The sequence below is a fragment of the Neolamprologus brichardi genome, chromosome 7, assembly GCF_056152115.1.
Source record: "Neolamprologus brichardi isolate AB-2024 chromosome 7, ASM5615211v1, whole genome shotgun sequence".
NCBI lineage: Eukaryota > Metazoa > Chordata > Actinopteri > Cichliformes > Cichlidae > Neolamprologus > Neolamprologus brichardi.
In genome coordinates this window covers 37,878,732-37,896,875 of record NC_142110.1, presented here as the reverse complement: position 1 = coordinate 37,896,875, position 18,144 = coordinate 37,878,732, and the positions used below count along the sequence as shown (strand labels likewise).

The window sequence follows — 18,144 nt, the reverse complement described above, 5'->3', positions numbered from 1 at the left end:
TTGTGGCCTATTTTCTCAAATTTGAGCCAATTTAATAACTGCTGAGTGAGGTTCAGTATGAACCAATCAAGTTCTTTGATAGTCGAAGGTCATAATTAATCAAATAAATTCTTAAAATCAGTTAGTGTGTGTGTATAATAAGGACCACAGAGAAGGACTGTAATAATATAGTTTGATGCTTTCAGTTTTATCTGCTGTTTAACGCTCACAGGAAACCAGTCATACTACATTACTGTTAGTCAGCTTAAAAAATGGTCTGCATGAAGCTATGCTGTACATTTTGGCATGCTGATGTCAAGTGCTGATGGATCCACTTGGTGAAATATTTTCTTGTGAATCCTCTTTGACAATCTTCAATATTTCCTCTTTTCAGATCCTCTTGACTTGGTGAGTAGTTTCTTTTTCACTCAATATACAACAGCTTTCTCTAATTGTCACCATCTTTCTTTGTTAAATAATTACCACAAAATGATAAAAGGTGATGTTTTTTGCTTACTTATTAACAATATCAATAATCAGATATTTGTCTCTGTTCTCTAGGAGCCTGGAATATCACCTGGTAAGAGCTAACATTTGAATATTCTGTCAGCTGTCAACTTTGTTTTGGCAGTAGCTGCGCTTAAATAGCACGGCTCTCTACTGCCATCTAGTGGATAGCTCCATTGCAGCAACAATACTAACCCTATACTAATCCCTCTAAAAAATTGAATATTGTGAAAAGGTTTTATTTTGTTTTCCTATAATTGGATTCAAAAAGGCAAACTTTAATGTATTCTGTATCATCACATGTTCACATCACAAGTGAACTATTTCAAGCTAGATTATAGTTTAATACAGATTTTTTTTTTTTGTGGCTTTACAAAATTATCAGAATTCCAGCATCTGAAATTATTAAATTATTTGTGATCAATCAAAAAAACTACGTATAATATAGAAATGAACAATTTCTGTTAAGTTAGCACTTGGTTGGGGCTTCTTTACCATGAATTGCTACATCCGTCTGGCGTAGTCTGGTGGTGATCAGGTTGTGTCACTGCTTAGCTGTTAGGGAAGCCCAGATTCCTTTAATAGTAGGCTTCAGGTGTCTCATCTTCCCCAGTTTGTTGATTGAGGAAAATGAGATTCTCTCTGGGGTTTCAGGTCACGTCAGTTGCCTGGGTAGTCAAACCCAGCATTATCATAGTCAGCAAACCAATAAATACTAGCTTTGGTGCGGTGGGAGTTCCTAGTTCCTGGTGAAAAAGGAAATATGCTCCATACTTTTTGTCAGGTGGAAACATGAAGTGCTCTAGTAGGTGGTTACATTGAATTTTTACGTGATAGGACAGAGTAGAGCAGCAACCATCAACACCAGCAGATGGCATGGCACCCTAAATAATCAAAGATTGAATTCTAGCATGAGGTTTCCACAAACCCTTTTGATTGTGTGCCTCTCCATCCTTCACCCAAACTCTAGAACCTTGATTCTAATTGAAATCAAAAGAAAACCTGGATCACTGAGCAACAGTCCACTTCTTTTTCTCTTTAAACCAGGTACTTGCATCTGATGTTTTCCATTGTTTCAGGAGTGGCATGATTTTAGGAATTTAACAGTTGTAGCTTTGATCCTGAAGAGGTCTACGTGTGGTGGCTTCTGATGCTCTGACTCCAACCTCGGCCCACTTGTTGTGAAGCTCTTCTTGAGTGGACTTGACACTTTTGTGAAGGCTCTGGTCACCTCTCTTGGCTCTGCACTCTTCCCGGCCGGTTCATCTTTTCATTGATATGCTTTGATACAGCACTGAACAGCCAGCCTTTTTTGCAATGACCTTGTGTGGTGTTACGTCCTCGAGGAGGGAGTCGACTATCATTTGGACAACTGTCAAGCTAGGAGTCTTGCCTCACTGTGGTTGCATGTACTGAAGTAGAACGAGAGATACACATTATTTATATAGTTTGAATACTAACTAATGCAAACCCAAAATTAAATATGCCAATAAGTCTGTCAATAAGCATCAATACTCCAAATTTGAGAAAGTCTGCAGATATTTAACTTTACAGCTAATGAAAATATAATATGTAAAAGTTTACCTTTCTCTATTATATTACAAAAAAGTAACCTTTCCACAATATAAATGCATTAGTAGAGTATGCAGAAGTACAGTAGAGATACACTGACTGACACTATTAGGTACACTTGCAGAATCTGATCTTTTCTTTCACAACTCTTCTACAGCTTTTGTTTTCTCAATGTCAGTGGACTTTTTATTAGTGAGAAGCTGGAAGCGGTAATGTACTGGGCACTGACTGTTATTGCAGGTCCTAAGATGGTGGCAGTGAAGAACTACCATGGCACACCGGTGCCTCCGGGGAAGACACCTCTCTGTTTCCAAACAGGAGATTTTATCGAGCTTCTGAAGGGAGACCCGGATATCACATGGTGGGAGGTAGAGTAGTCAATCATTTTTAAATCAATCCATCCCCCACTTTGACACACACAGCTTGTTACGCAGACAGCTGATGTTGGCACAGCACCTCACACAGTGAATTTGAAATGAATCAGTGATTCTCATGTTAAATTCAATTTTGTTTACCTGTGAGATAGAAAGTATAGAACATAAGTCAAGGTTCTGTCTTTGTTCAAATACCGGCACTTCCAGATCGAAATAGTTAGCATATAGGATCGCTATTATTAGATCTGGACAAAAACCTTATTTTATTGGACAATTGCAATGACTTTGGTGGAGTCTTATAATCAGCAAAACTAAAGTCTAAGCACACAACCTCCTGTAAAACTGTATATTAGTTTTTACACACACTGTTTTTTTTGTATTGATTGAACAAACAAGATATATGTGTTTATACTGAGCTTTAGAGTTGCCAGTAGCAAACGTTTTGTTGCCTTTGGAGCCATTTCCGTCATTTCTTTTCATGTTTTCTAACCAGGCTGCAGAAAGCACTATCAATCTTATCCCTCTGGTGGTGAGCAAGTACAGTAACATACCCCAAAATGCCCTTAATTCAAATTGCTGTGGAGTAGGCAAATCCCTAAGTGCTTTCTTTCCCCCCATGCTACAAAAAAAAGATAATTTTTCTTGTAGTTGCAAATCATCATCATATTCCAGCGCACATCTTGTAAACAGAGTCCCCTTGTCACCTTGTCAGTTTAAATTAATAGTGCTTTGGCTTGTGCGTCTCACTAAAATACCACAGGATACTTTAAAGAGTGTTTGAATGATAAACTGAGCCACGCTCGCCTAAAATTGTTCTAAAATCTTAGAGGAAGTTAAAGACTTCTTTGCACCTTCACCAATGGAAATAAATCACTTTTAGCTGAACATTAGAAGAAGTGTACGTGCAGACCTGGAGGATCCTCTGCAGTGAATTAGTCTGGATGATAGGAACTGTGACACTGTTTGCTCCAGGAACTGTTGGCATTCCTGCTGAATCACCGACTCTAATATCAGGCTGGCTTTTCCTGAAGTGACTCTGGGCAACTTTCTGATGACATTAATTGATCTTAGCTATAACAGTAGGCTATCCCTCTACAGCATGGCAGTTTAATCTCTCAGTGTGATGTCAGCGGGTGTGCAGAGTTTAAAATCGATTGCTGCAGGCATAAGATGGTGGAGTCATTTCATCCTCTGTCTGACTTTGATGGGGAAAGTTTGTACATACAACATCTAGCACCGAAAATATGATGCATAGTGTGTAATATTTATTTAGCGCCAAGTGAATACATCGTCTTTCAGAAATGTTTTGACAAAACTAATCCAGTGCAGATAAACTGGCACCACTAGGAGGCACCAACGTAACACTGTTTCACATTATACACATTAAACTAAAGAATCTCTGCTTCAGATATTTGTTTATCAATATAGTCTTACTTAACAATGATTACCTGCAAGGAGGAAATATAGTTCTCAGTTTTAGTTTTTCCTCTATACACCCTACAAATTTTTCAGTGCGCCTTAGGATTTCCAAATTTTCTGCATCTACACTAAACTATATATTACCCATTTCCCCTTTTTTCCACAGATGTTCTAAAGTATTTCTTTGCCTGAAGTAAGCACAGTTTTGTTTCACATCTAGAAATAAACTTACCCTGTGTTTGTCTTACAGGGAAAGCTGATACAGACACAAAAGAGCGGCTTTTTCCCCAGTTCCTATGTAAAGCCTTGTTTGGACCCAAAGGTAATGCACCCTTACACCTGTAAAGTGGGTTGTGACTGATTACAGTGTGTATGATTTGAGATTGGACGAGTTTATGCATGTGCATGTCAGTTAGTCCTGTGCTGTGTTCTTTAATGAACGGTGTCTGTTATGTGCGACAGCCCTTCCAGTCATGCCGGTCGTCCTCAAGGGATGCAGACTACTATGGATATCCTTGGTAAGACCCATAACTGTGCATTTAATGGGCCTGTGCACTATAAGGTACCATTAGCCCAAGGTCAATATCCTGTAATTAGTGCAGATCTGTTAATGTTAAACTATAGCGTTATCTCAAAGCAGTGGTTCAATTGAAAGCAAGCTGACCCTAACCAAAAGATTAATTACTATATGGGTGTAGTGTTTTTAAAGCTTTTAGTGTCATTTGATGAAACAACTTTAAATTTAGAGGTCACTGTTTTTTTGTTTTGTTTTTTCTGTAGGTTTGCAGGAAACATGGAGCGGCAGCAGGCAGACAACCTTTTAAAATCCCACTGCAGTGGGACCTACCTTATCAGAGAGAGGACGGCTGAGGCGGAGAGGTTCGCCATCAGCATCAAGTGAGTATTTCAGATCTTACAGGAGAGGAAAATGTCAAGGGAAGGTTTTTATCCATATCTCATGGGGAATAAATATTCTCACAGGGAGCCCTGGTCAGCTTTTTCTGTGCATCTTTTAGCTCCAGCAAATTACTACTCAGTAATTGCTTTTTTTTTTTAATCCTTCCTTTTTTTGTGCCTTTTCAATGAGAGGATGCATTCTCAAGAGGGAAAAAAAAAAATCCATGAGTTCTTTACTGGAGTTGTCATATAATGATGGGTTGGGAAAGGGAATGCACATTTACACATTTGTGTCTAACTCAGGTGATGAGTGACTGTGGGGACCAGGCTCAATATAATTAAGTAAACAAATCTGTTAAGAAAAAATACTTAATTTTCATCTTATTCAATCAGATGTACTGAAAAAGAAATGTGTGGAGCAGCAGAACACATTAAGTTAAGGGCACAGGAGAATACAGGCTCAACAGTAATATGCAAGATATGGATAAAGAAAATCGATAACAGTGGAAAAACAACATCTGTTCTTGGTGATTTCTCTTTACAGATTCAACGATGAAGTAAAGCACATCAAAGTCATTGAAAAAGACAGCTGGATACACATCACAGAGGCAAAGAAGTTTGAAAGTCTGTTGGTAAGTCATATTAAACTGTTAAAAAAGAAAAAAGGTCATATATTGAACTGCCAACACAGAAACACCCATAGGAGCTTGTTGTCAATGTGAAAGCAGAAAAATTCACCTTTTTGTATCCTGTTACTTTACAGGAGCTTGTGGAGTACTATCAGTCTCATTCGCTGAAAGAAAGCTTCAAGTTGTTAGATACCACACTGAGATACCCCTACAAGTCGAGAGAACGCTCGCTTACGCGGGCCAACACACGCTCACCAGGTAAACCTTTTGAATTTTTCTCTGTTCCAATACTTGACTTTCCACTTCTGCAGTCATTCTGATACCGCATAGGAGCCAAACTCTGCAAACAACACAATCTGTTAGTACCAGAAAATCATATTAGATCCTTGAGCAATGAACAGCTAAGTACAGCCAGCTGACAAATGATAGTCAGTAAGCGTTTTGGCAGAGCACGGTTTGATGTTTATCGGTTGTGAAAGAGAGCCTAATGTTTGTCCTTCCGTGTTAATGATAACTTAATCCAAGTAACTTAATATGTGGATTCATAGTATAGATTAAGTGACCACGATGCTTATCAGTGTGGTTCTGATGAAGCTAAGTTTTGAGAACATCTTCAGATAAAACATCCATCATTCTTTTAGAAGCAAGTTTCACTCCTTGGCAGGCATCTTCATAACAGCACCTGGGAGTTTATTCAGGCTAACACTAAGCCCCTCTCTAAATGAATAAGGAGACAGCCGCAACGTTAATAAAAAGCTGCATAAATAACCAGAAAAATCTAATAAAAAAAGGTGACTTTGCCTCATGATATTTAAGTTTTATAAAGTTTTATACAGCACCTTCAAGAGTTAAATTCCACTTCAATCCAGTGTGCCAACAGAATCAACATATCTGGTTGATCCCGCAAGGGCATTTGAACAAATACGAGACTAATTTTCATTATGGATGCAGTAAGCCAAGAAAAAAAACTTGTATAGATTTTGGAATCACTTCTGTCTGTTCTGTTTCAGCTATTATAAAGCAGACGGTTGGCCCTTTGGAGGGAGTAGTAGGTACAAGATTTATTCAGATATTTCTATTCAGGATTCTTTTTAGTGCCATGTCTCTCCCATATAAAATCACATGTGGTTGGCTTTGGACTTGACTCTTAAATACACTATGACTTGTGGCTTTAACTTTTCTACCACTTGACTCATGTTACAGACCTCATTTCCATTAATGAGCTTTGGGTAATGCCCACTGGAAGTTGAGTGGAACCACCCAAAGCTCTAACGAGACATGCACAGACATCTTCAAATGCTAGTGTCAGTGTTTTTGCATGGAGACTGAAGGAGCATTGCATGTTAAATACCTGCTTCAATGCACGATTATGAAAATACCTTTTTCACTCTCTGTTACCAAAATACGCTGGTCCAGTACAAATTAAATTTCATGACACCGTGGCTGTGGATACTGTAAGAAGGGGGTAAAATAAATGAGACACACTTCCTCCCACTCTCTTTGTCTTCCCCTGTCCTCTGTTTTTCCCAAGGACAGTGACTCTCATGACTCATACAGACAAAAAAAAAAGATGGAGGCCAGAGGGGCAGCTGGGCAGAGTAGGAGGGCAGCAGTGTGAAATGATAAAGAGAGTGACAAAGAGAAAGTCAGCTAACTCCAGCCTGTGGAATGACTGAATTGGCTGCCCTTCGTGGCCATTACACTATATGAATACTGGCTGTGTCTTTGTGCTAGCTTCTGTCCTACACTGGCCTCACTTTGTTCGCTCTTCACAAAGACCCAACTGGCCAGTATAGTGAAATCATTTCTCCTCCTGTTTTGGCTGAAGTTGTACACGGATGGAGACAACTGGAGTTTTTGCTAATAATGGGTTTCCTCTCAGTTTTATCCTTGACTGTTTCCAAGCGCGTACTTTTACTTTTCAACTCTATTATGATTGAGAGGGCTGAGTTCACACAAACATTTTCTGATAAGTCAAATCAACAACAATTGAAGCAGCTGGAAAATATATATTATATTATATAGCTGCCCTATTTATTTTATATAAAATAAATAGGGCAGCTACTAATGATTATTGTGGGGAGTTGATTTTATATAAAATAAATAGCACAACTACTTCAGTTTTATTTCTGTAGTGCCAAATCATGACAACAGCCCCCCTTAAGGCGCTTTGTAACGTAAAGGCCCTGTAATAATAGGACCCTACAATAACCACACGTGACACACAGGCCCAACGACATCCATATCGTATGTAATGACATATTAAGAACAAAAAGCTCAGGTTTCATGTGAATTTCAGTGGAGCTTCATAAGATGTCACCTTTTACTACTACTACTGTTTTCTTGATCCTTTCAACAAGTTGTAACAATTTTAGATCCCTCTGTCTATTATTCCTCAAAAAAGGAATTCTGTTCCAAGTCCAGGAAAAGGATTTGTAAAAGGTGGTGTGGGATTTTACACATGTGTACAGAGATAAGAGGAAGCCAGTCAGTTTTCTTTAGTGGCCACTTTGCTGGGTGGCCAGTGCTAACTCCTTTGCTACATAGCTCCAGGTTGGCCCCTCCTTTTTGGTTCAAAGTTGCTCCAGATTTCTCAAATGCATATTCACAATGGGAATTTTCTGTCCCAGAATATCCCAAAGGGTGACTCTATTTGACTTGGATCTGGTGGCTGTGCAGGCCATTTGAGTGATCTCAATGTCAAAAAAGCTGTTTGAGATTATTTGAGCTTTGTCACAGTCTGTATTATTAGTTTTTTGTAGACCTTCAGGTAAATATCTATTTGAGAAAAATAAGTTTGAGAAAAAATAAAATCAAATAAAGTGTGACCTGGCCTGGAGAGCTGCAGAGATTTTATACACACAAGTGACACAATGTGCAAGTGAGCAAGCACAAAATCAAGATCATGTGCAATTATACATCAAGAACAAAAAAGGTCCAATTTCAAATAAATTTCAGTGCATCTCTAAGAGATATCACAGTGAACGAGAGTACTAATTTTTCAATCTTTTAAAAGTGGTTATTCCAGAAAAAAGAGCAGCATAATCAACACCTCTGTCTTTAAAATATTAGAAATTAGAGGCTGTAAAACTATGTCTTTATATTTAAAAAAAAAAAGGAAAAAATAACAACCAATTGGATAGTAGTTTAACATAAAATGGTAGTAAAACATGAGGAACATCGGTATAGTGTCCAGCTTGTTGTGTTTCTTGAGTGCGTTCATAAAGAGCAGCGTATTCATTGCCTGGAGGGAAAAAAATAAAGAATCTTAATGTAAGTTTTAGCTCTCTGTCTCCTTGTTAAATAAAAGAATTAAATGCATACCAATACTAAATACTAATATCTTTTGATAATTTCACTTTCAGCCCTTTTAGCAGCTTTTATCTTTCTCTTTATTTGAAAATAGCATGACCTTGGATTTTCCTCCATTTAAGTTGAGTTAAATGGGAACAACATGAAACGCAGACTGCAGCTATTTAAAGGCTTTCACTACTGTAAATAATAGATAACAGTGCCATCTGCATAAAAATGGAAAGCAGCATTTGATCAGTTGTCACAAATGATGAAGTCTTGTTAATCCAACCTTCAGTTGGGCTGTCATCGTAATGCCTATTAGTGACATTATATGTTTTTCTTAATATAATATAATGTAAATTGTACAGTTAAATAAACATAACACCAAAATGTATTTTGCAGGTTGGTGTAATACTGAATAATAATGTCACTAATAGGAACAGAACAGACTCTTTCTAAAAAACAACAGAGTTCCCACGCTGCTTCTGTTTGAGACTTTGTAAATAAATTCACACTCTTAAAGCAGTCAAATTGCAACACCTACATGGTTAAGATTAAATATAATGAGAACCGAACGCACAGGCACACAAAGCTTCAATGCAAAATCTTTTTATCTTTCTGCTTCTTTGGCTTCGCCTCTGCATGTGTTCACCTCAAACATTTTCCAGCTTTACTTCCTCCCTTGTCTCGCTCTCTCTCTCTCCTCCTCTCAGCAGCCACCTGTGCATCCTACAACTTCTCCTTCCTCAGTCCACAGGGCCTCAACTTCTCCTCCTCTCAGAGCCAAGCCCCCTTTTGGTCAGGTACTATCTACTTATCCTTTCCTTTCCCCCGCTGCCTCTGTTGTGTTCTCGCGCCGCATCTCTTGTAATTACATAATAAGCCTATGTACCTCGACCTCATTACTTCTTCTCTGTGGCACTCTTTTCATTAACAAGAACACTGCAGTTCTTCTCAGGATGACATTTCCTCATTAAATCAAGAAAAGAAAACCAATTTCCTCTCCAGTGATGAAACAAGTTGTCCTGCTCACTTGTCATTTTGTGGCAACAGCGTGTCACGCTGAAAACTGACCTGACCATCTCGCCTCTGTACATTCTTCACAACTAATTATTACCATTATGTTCAGTGTGACCTTGTCTTACAACCGTCACCCTCATACATAAACATGAATATTCATCAATACCAGTAAATAATAACTCTTGTTACGAATTCAGCGGTGTGCCATTGAGTTAATTAACTATGGCTCAACTCCTATTGTTATCAATTTTCAGTGTTTACACCTCGAGTGGTCAGCACAGCAGTGGCCAGGTATAACTTTGCAGCGCGAGACATGAGAGAGCTGTCACTGCGAGAAGGCGACATTGTCAAAATCTACAGCAAGATCGGTGGAGACCAGGGCTGGTGGAAAGGAGAAGCCAATGGAAGAGTAAGTAACTATGAGTAAAGTGTTTAGTTGTGGATGGGAAATTGACCAGACCCGAGGCATAAAAGCCACCACTGGATTAAATACCTTAATGTTGTAATATTTTGAGTTTGATCAAAAATGTATCCAGTTAACTTTATTAAGTTAGAGATCTGCAAAAGAGAAATTTGGGGAAAGCATGTCCCCAAAAGTGCATTGATACATTTGACAATTTAACCAGTGATATCGGGGGAAAAGGAAAAACAAAACAAAAAGATGTGGTTGAAAGACAAAAACTAGCTCCTGGGAAATGTGCCAGTTTAATAGGATGGCGGTAAAAGTGAATGTGATGTCAGCATTTTATTTTAGGAACGTTCCCTATTAGGCTGTAAATTTAGAGTTGTGCTGTGGAGCCAGAGGATCTCCACAACTTGAGCGGTTGTAAAGCTAAACCTTACCACACTCTGCTGTACAGCCTGGTGTAAAAATGCCACAGAGTCTAGTTTTGATTTTTATCTGTGTTTTCCCCACCTTACTTTTATTCTCTTGTGTGGATTGCTGGAAATAAGCTTTTAACTTTCTCCTATGAAACCATCTGCCTGCACACGCAGTTTCTTTGGATTGGTCTCTCTGTAATGTATGACCTTGATGGAACAGAAGTGGTAAAAAAGGTCATCTGTATTCAGTTGATGAAAGCTGAAATGTGCCGACTTAAAAAAAAAAAAAAAGCACATCTACACCTGGTAGAACTCAGCAAAAAAAGTATTTGCTAATGCAGTGTGTACAGCAAATACATTGACATTTGTGTATCATATACTATGATAACCAGGTCGACTACTTTAGCTGGTTGCAAATCTAGTCTGACAAAGCCTCTAAGTTTTCATGTCTTGATTGCTGCTGTGTATGAGAAAGACATCAAGCTCACAAAATTAGATACTATTTATTTCTACATTATGAAGAAATACCCACCGTAATTGGATGATTTGCTGAATGTAGTGGCTATTAGTGACGACATCAGAGCTGCTGTTTAATGGCTTTTTACGTCTTTTTTTACATTCTTGATATTTATAAGAATAAGATTTGACCTAGGTGAATAACCTAGTGCAACTGATGAGTATTCATTGTCCTTCCTTTGCTGTGTTAAACCCAAGAAAAGCTTGACTTCCCAGTTCTGTGTAGACATGACTTTGTGTAGCTTCTTATAAGGTGAAGAACGTTGCGGAAGTCTCCATTCTGTGTCCAGCAAAGATAAGCTCTCCCAGAGCCTATGCTAAGTAGATTATCATTTGGTTGGTGGTTTCTCCACAAAGACCCATTACATATTATGGGTTCATTTACTAGCTCTTGTTCATTTTACAGCTGAAAGGTTTCTATTAGCTTTTTTCTTTTAATGTAGTTTCCTGGCTAGCTGGTTCTGTCTGGTTTCAAACTAAAATACGGCAAAATATGAATTGTTTTATTCCACGTGTGCACATGGGATGCGGTGGTCCCTGCAAATATATTTTCATTCCCCTGCTGTTGAATTAAAAATGACCATTTTGAAATCTTCACATATCACGCCAACCCTAACATTCATGTGCAGCACCACAGGCATCACAGCGATTAATTCAGCCAATATGCATGGTGCTGATCTGTGTTTATGGACAGTACACATGCTACTAATTGAATCACGACTTAACTTGAGCACATAAAATATTATTGCTTCTCTTTTTAAATTAAGACATCTGCTACTTTCAACTACCTCATTTCAGCATTTTAACACCCAGTCCAATTCAGGAAAATTAAGAGACTCAGGATGAGATTTTCTTTTGACAAAACATACCCAGATACAGACCTCAACAGGTATTAATGGATGTCTTTGTGTTGCTGTAAATACAACCTTTGTGTTTCTATTATCTCTGTTAGTTCAGTACATGCTTTACAATTCTAACAAGTAGGAGAAGTCGTAGCCTAGCAACAGCTGAAGTAGCATTTGAAGTAGCCTTCAAGTATTTTTTCAGAACAGAGGCAAGGATGCTGCTGAGCTGTGCAGTTATCGGAAAATAACGCACATCTTCTGCCAAAATAATATAGAGGAAAGAGCTCCGAGAGCTCTCGGCCTAATGTAGTCGTGGTGCACATCCAATGGATTCACAGCATGTAAACAAAACAAAAAAAGCAAATAAATGAACCCAATTAACATCTTTTGTTTATACTGGTTGATGTAAAATACTGTGTGTGTCTGATAATTACTGTTTCATGTTACAGATTGGATGGTTTCCTTCAACTTATGTGGATGAAGAAGGAGTGCAGTAAGGCTCAGATGTTGCTGGTCTGGCTCCCTTTAAATCAGGAACCATCTTCTATCTACTGTTCTCAGAGAAAATTACTCAGTCTCTCCAGGAAAATAACACAAGGGAAAAAAAAAAAAAAACCCAACAAAGAACTTTTTTTTTTGTTGTTGTTTTGCTGGATACTCATTTTTCAGCGAGTGTTTCTACTCTGTTTATCTTCAATTATGCATCAGCTTTTGTCTTTGCTGGATGTCCTGTTTAATTTCTGTACAGGGGAAAAAAGGAAAAAATGGCTTGCTGTCTGTCAGCCTCTGTGTGCTCTGCAGAGACTTTACTGAGGACTGAGGACACTGCAGAAACTGACTGCTGATAGCTTTACTTTGAAAAAAAAAAAGGCTCCCCTTTTTTTGCAGGTCTACGCGAGGTGAAATAATTGTACAGTATAGATAATTTATTGAATAGAGATTATCATCATTACTAATGATTATTGTGGGGAGTTGATTTTAAGCAAAGAATCTGATCCGAAAACCTAAAATAAGAAAGAAAAAAAAATGCTGTGTTTTTTATGTTGAAAGATTTTGCCTTAGTTGTCATGGTGATGCCTTGTGGGCTGTCATCAGTGGAGGGAATCGACTTTGTTGACTGATTTTACTTCTCCATGTATGCATGTGCTCATATGTGGCCCACATAAACACGCACACGCACGCACACACAGACCAATGTACAGTATGGTGCCTTTGAAGAATGGGTGTTGCTTACTGAACCTCAACTTCAGCCACTCAAGAACATTGCCATGCTCAAAAATACTTCACTAAAAGAGGAGCTTGAGCCCCCGAAAACAAGATGGTGAGGCATTTATGTCCTAAATGGCCACTGGATGAACTCACTGGATGTGTTTTTCTTTTTTTTTTATAGCCAACACAATGCCATACACAGTCTACAAGTCAGTCGTCAGTCAGATGGATATGAAAGGGAAAACTTTCAACTCAGCAGTCACGTCACACAGTCTCAGTGTTTTTCATGTGATTTTTCTTGCACAGAATCATGCTTCTTCATTTTTTTTTTTAAACTGGACCAACAATTTTTTATTATCATTATTATTATTTAAAGCCAAATTTAGCTGTATTTCAGTGTCTGCACAGGATTTAATTGATTTATGATTTTTCTACCTTGCCTTACTGTTTTCTAAAGAGTTGATCAGGTGATGGGATTGTATCCCCCTTAATTTAAATGTTCCTGTGTGAAAATTATTTTCGTGTTGTGCAGACTGATAAACAGTGTTTTCATCTGAAGGAAAAACTGTGTGTGCTATAGACGTTAAACCACAGAAGATGTACTTAATCGCTTTGTGATTTTCTAGGGTTGCGGTGCTTAGTGTTTCCATTTATTTCCACTCATTTCTTCCTGCCATACACACTTAATAGATTTATAGCTATTTACACCACAGTGTGCTGGCATCAGTTTTTCTATTGACAGCACAAATGTACCAGGCAGCTTTCTGAATCTAGTATTGTACAGGTATTAATTTTTGGCAATTCTTTCTTTTAAAGGGTTCAGTTGTTATGGAACACGATCTACAGTTTAATGAATGGCTTTCATTTCAGTCTTCTCATTTTTCAAAAAATTACCATGTTGCGGACATTGAAAGGCAGTTGACTCTGTCCCTAAACATCAAGGACTCCTTCAGGGTCATGTACTTGTGCACCCGTGGGCCACTTAAAGTGCTGCTGCTTTTATTAATTTTATTCTCACAATGTCTGCTTCTGTAGTTTTACCATGGATCTCAAATTGTGCAGAAAGTAGGGATGCGACTGTATCCAACTAACCCAACTTCCAAGCCATCACTGGTGGTAAGAGTTAGGTCTCTGTCGCTGGGCAGATTTCAGTTATGAGTTAGCAGTTTTCAAGCCCAGAGGCAGCATATCAGTTCAGCCATATGCGTTCCTGACATCATGGGGCTGCGCACTCTTAAGCTGAATGGTTGCCATTTTGACACAATGTGGGAGACCTAGTGTGAGTTCGAGTGGAAGGGGATAGAACAGGACCCACACAGGGTGATCTAAAAATAGCAGCAGCAGTGAATGAGGTCATGCTTGGTATTGTATTGATTCAGCACACACAACCAATAGAAAAAGGTTTTGCTAAAATTTGAATGTATGTAGATGTTTATAATAAAGACTGCTTTCTTGCTGCAAATAGGTCAAAAACACAAGTCAGTCATTACAGCTTGAACCAACTTAACAAAAACCTTTGGAAGTAAAGTGCAAACACTGAGCACATCAGCTCTGGCTGGTTCACAAAGGCTTATGGAGCAGAGGATGCCAAAATGTTTAGATTCTAAACATGTAACCGTCTAAGATGTGAATTGTTCCAAAGGCCAAATGCCCTGGAAAACACAAAGTCCTACCACTGTGTAACGGGGACACACAGGAAGCCTCCTTTTTGTCTGGAATAAGGGGTTTGGGGGACATCAGCTGTAGTCACTTTTTTCTTTTGTTTTGTTTTGTTTTTTTGTAGTGGACAAGAACCCATTGCATGTGGCTATTAATATTTCAACTCCTGTCAGTTCATCCTCAGAAAAAAATAAGTACTTACTCGTGTACATTTTTTGGATGGTTGAGTATTTCCAAATGAGGTCTATCATGAATAAATATTTCTTTTGGTTTAAATTTGAGACTGGATTCTTTTCATTTATTTTATTGCAAAATTGTGTCACACAACACCTAAACGTCAATCTCCAAATAGTAGAGTGAATTTCTGAATTTCTTGAATTAATGCTCTTTTATAGCTACATATTTCGATGATCTGCTTTATAGACATCCACCTAAATGTTGAAGGATACAATCTAATATATCCAAGCCAATCAAATAACAGAACTTCCTTTTACTAAGATTATCTTAAAGCAATCACATTGAACAATGTTATCATAGAATCCTCACAGTGCATAGCTTTGAATTTAGTTAATTAAAGTCTCAGCAGGACTGCCACTACTGCATATTTTCAGTTTCAAGTTTTCAAACTGTCCTGAAACTTCTCTTTAATTGAGCTCACTCTGAGTGTCACACTGCATATCCATATTTGCTGTTATACTCTGCTGGTGTGTGTTTGACCGGCCTGTGTCCGTGGCTGGTGCTGGAAGGAGTGTGGCTGAGTCCCTCATTCAACGACATCACCTCAGTGCCATCAACCGGGCAGTAAGTGACCTGTGGGAGCTGACTGGCGCTCTGGCTTGTGTGACGGCTGACGGGGCGGCTGTCAGGAGGTGGCGCGTCCTCCCTGTTTGACATAAAAGTGGAATAGAGGGAGTTAAAGGAGCATTTCTACAGACAGTAAATGCAGAAGCTGGGCAAAAACAGGCGATTATTTGAACTGAAATACTAAAATATATTTGAAGTTACAGTTTAACATGTTTGGTTTGTTACTGTAATTAGTCCAAAAAAGAAGAGAGTTATAAGAGTCCTCTAATTGGCAACAAATAAGCAATCTGGCTTTTACAAAAAATACTTTTTGTAAAATATTTTCTGGCTGTATAGGGGAGGTTCTCTCTAGGTACTCTGACTTCAGAGACATACAGATAGTGGGGTTAGATTAATTGGTGACTCTAAATTGGCCAGTGGTGTGAATGTTGTCCGTCTGTCTGCCTTTCCCCTGCTTCTTACCCAGTGGCAGCTGAGATAGGCTCCAGCCCCCCTGCAACACTGAATTAGAGAAGTGGAAGAGAATGAATGGATGCATGGATTGTAGATCCACTTTAACTGCTAAGCTTTCATAGTATGAATGTCTAGCTTTATTTTCAGGATAAGCTTATTATTTGGGTGAATATGCCCCCATTCAACCAAATTCTCACTAACTTTATGTTCAAAGGAGAAAGCCACTGCATCAAATGGACTTTCAGACATTATTTCCTTCAGAAAGGACCACCTGTGAACAATAATAAAGTCCAAACCAATACTCCACTAGAATCATTAAATACTGGCTTTTTTGCTGGCCCAAAACAAATCAACACAAGTTGTTGGTCTGGCTGTACTTTCAAAACAGATGGATAGAACAGCAAGTGTAGACTTTGGAGCAGTTTGCATATCATAGCTCAAAAACCAACATGGAACGAAAAACTATAGGATGTCTATGTCTATGTTCTACAGCTTTTATATTTAACCTTGAAGGCGTTTAAAATATCAGAATTGTCATATTCCAATATGTTTAGTATGTCAGTAGTTTTACAAGAGCAAGCACATCGAGCCATAGATTAACCAGCTCCAGTGTAGCAGCAGCTACAAAGAACAAAACACTGCACATGAAGGCTCCTCTCTTATCAGAACAGAACAATAATATTGCCATTGGATTTAGCAAATGCAGTGCTCTGGAAAGGAGGGCTGTTGGCATTATTACTGAACAGTTTTTGTGTTATATTTCTATTTGGAAACACTGGCAAGCTCAGTGTGTTGTTTCAGTTTGAAATACCAGCGTTAAAATATATAAGAGGCAATGCTGCAAATACTAGCTTTTTAATCTCCTCAACATTTGTTTAGGCTTATAAGGTTAGTGGCTAAAGTAGTAATGTAACCTACATTACTGTCAGTGGTTTGGGTTATGCTTATTGTGAAGGATATGAACAGTTATCTCTGCATTCATCAAAAATAAAACAAATGAAATCATTTTGGAAGAAAACAATGGGATAAAAATTGAAAGTGTTTTAGTACAGCCCACTTTAAACACATTGTGGTATTTATGAAAAAGAGCAGTCTTATTTTTTAGTTGCCTTCTATATATTTGTTACACACACACACACACACACAGTGGACATACACTATTTACCGAGCAAAATAATGTTTCCCTGTAGGTAAAAGCAGAGACCTTTGTTGTTTTTGCCTATTTGGAGGCTCTTCCCAGGGGCCCCTACTTTCACAGCAGACCTTGCTTTAACTTTCTCCTCTTCTACTAAAGCATAACATTCACTCTGGTGGTGGTTTCAACCAGCAAACACTGACAACAGCATACAGAAGCATACAATCTCTCCTCGTCAACACTGCCAGCTTCCAAGCTTAGCTACTTTGCATTCTGCATTTATATAACTTTGAAATACCAGCTGGAATCTGCTTTTCTGTCAAAGAAAACATCCTCACACCTATCGAATTCGAAATTTTCTTCTCTCCTGTGCCAGCCAAGGACTCATGTTTTTGTCGGAAAAGGAAATAAACTTACCCTGGTTTAGTAGAAATGGAAAAAATTGGGCAAGTTTGGCTCTTGGGTGTGTTGGGTCTAGCATCCTATGAGGGGAAAAAAACTGCCCTGAACTGAATGTGTACTAGTTTAATTAAACTCTAATTAGTATCTTATTTCCAAGGTATTCCCACACCTACTTTATTCTGCTAGTGAAACCATTTCACTCATAATTTATATAAAGGCTGATTTGAAAACTGTTAACCTGCATACAGAATTAGCTGCAAGTTATTAATGGATTCATACCGATTGTTTTCTTCTGTGCTTCTATTCATTTTCATTCTTCCTGCATAATAATGTATAATTATAATATTTTTTGATGTTTTTTAAAAAAAAATCTTTATACAAAGGGTTTGTTTCTTTTTAAAATGACTTCTTTATATCTGCTGTAATTATTGTAACACTCCTTTACACACTGAAGCCTGGATTATTTGATCTAGGATTATTTATGTTAAGCCTGGATCAAATGAGTCAACTTGGACAGGCTTCAGCCCCCTGCAGGCCGATAAATAGGTTGACGTATATTTTTGTCAGGTAGATTGACTCCAAATGCATGACGGTTTTGCTTGATAATT

General features: G+C 38.2%; 2 protein-coding genes across 12 annotated transcripts in view; one reads left to right on the top strand and one right to left on the bottom strand.

Moving 5' to 3' along the window:
- vav2 (vav guanine nucleotide exchange factor 2) overlaps positions 1-15,018 on the top strand; it is a 209,423-nt gene extending 194,405 nt beyond the window's left edge. For 4 of the 11 annotated variants that reach the window (XM_035909846.2, XM_087843569.1, XM_087843570.1 and 1 more), the window contains 12 exons: positions 374-387; positions 541-559; positions 2,299-2,426; positions 4,102-4,173; positions 4,314-4,369; positions 4,632-4,748; positions 5,293-5,380; positions 5,512-5,635; positions 6,388-6,429; positions 9,385-9,474; positions 9,946-10,100; positions 12,324-15,018. In XM_035909846.2, the coding sequence (XP_035765739.1) occupies positions 374-387; positions 541-559; positions 2,299-2,426; positions 4,102-4,173; positions 4,314-4,369; positions 4,632-4,748; positions 5,293-5,380; positions 5,512-5,635; positions 6,388-6,429; positions 9,385-9,474; positions 9,946-10,100; positions 12,324-12,371 (953 nt within the window). In that variant the 3' untranslated portion in view covers positions 12,372-15,018. The remainder of the gene's footprint in view (positions 1-373; positions 388-540; positions 560-2,298; positions 2,427-4,101; positions 4,174-4,313; positions 4,370-4,631; positions 4,749-5,292; positions 5,381-5,511; positions 5,636-6,387; positions 6,430-9,384; positions 9,475-9,945; positions 10,101-12,323) is intronic. The other 7 variants (XM_035909849.2, XM_087843575.1, XM_087843572.1 and 4 more) reach the window with 3 other exon arrangements.
- Positions 15,019-15,408: 390 nt separating this feature from the next.
- Positions 15,409-18,144, bottom strand: part of vsig8a (V-set and immunoglobulin domain containing 8a) — a 73,191-nt gene continuing 70,455 nt past the window's right edge. The window contains exon 7 of the mRNA XM_006795627.3: positions 15,409-15,625. Within this exon, the coding sequence (XP_006795690.3) occupies positions 15,409-15,625 (217 nt within the window). The remainder of the gene's footprint in view (positions 15,626-18,144) is intronic.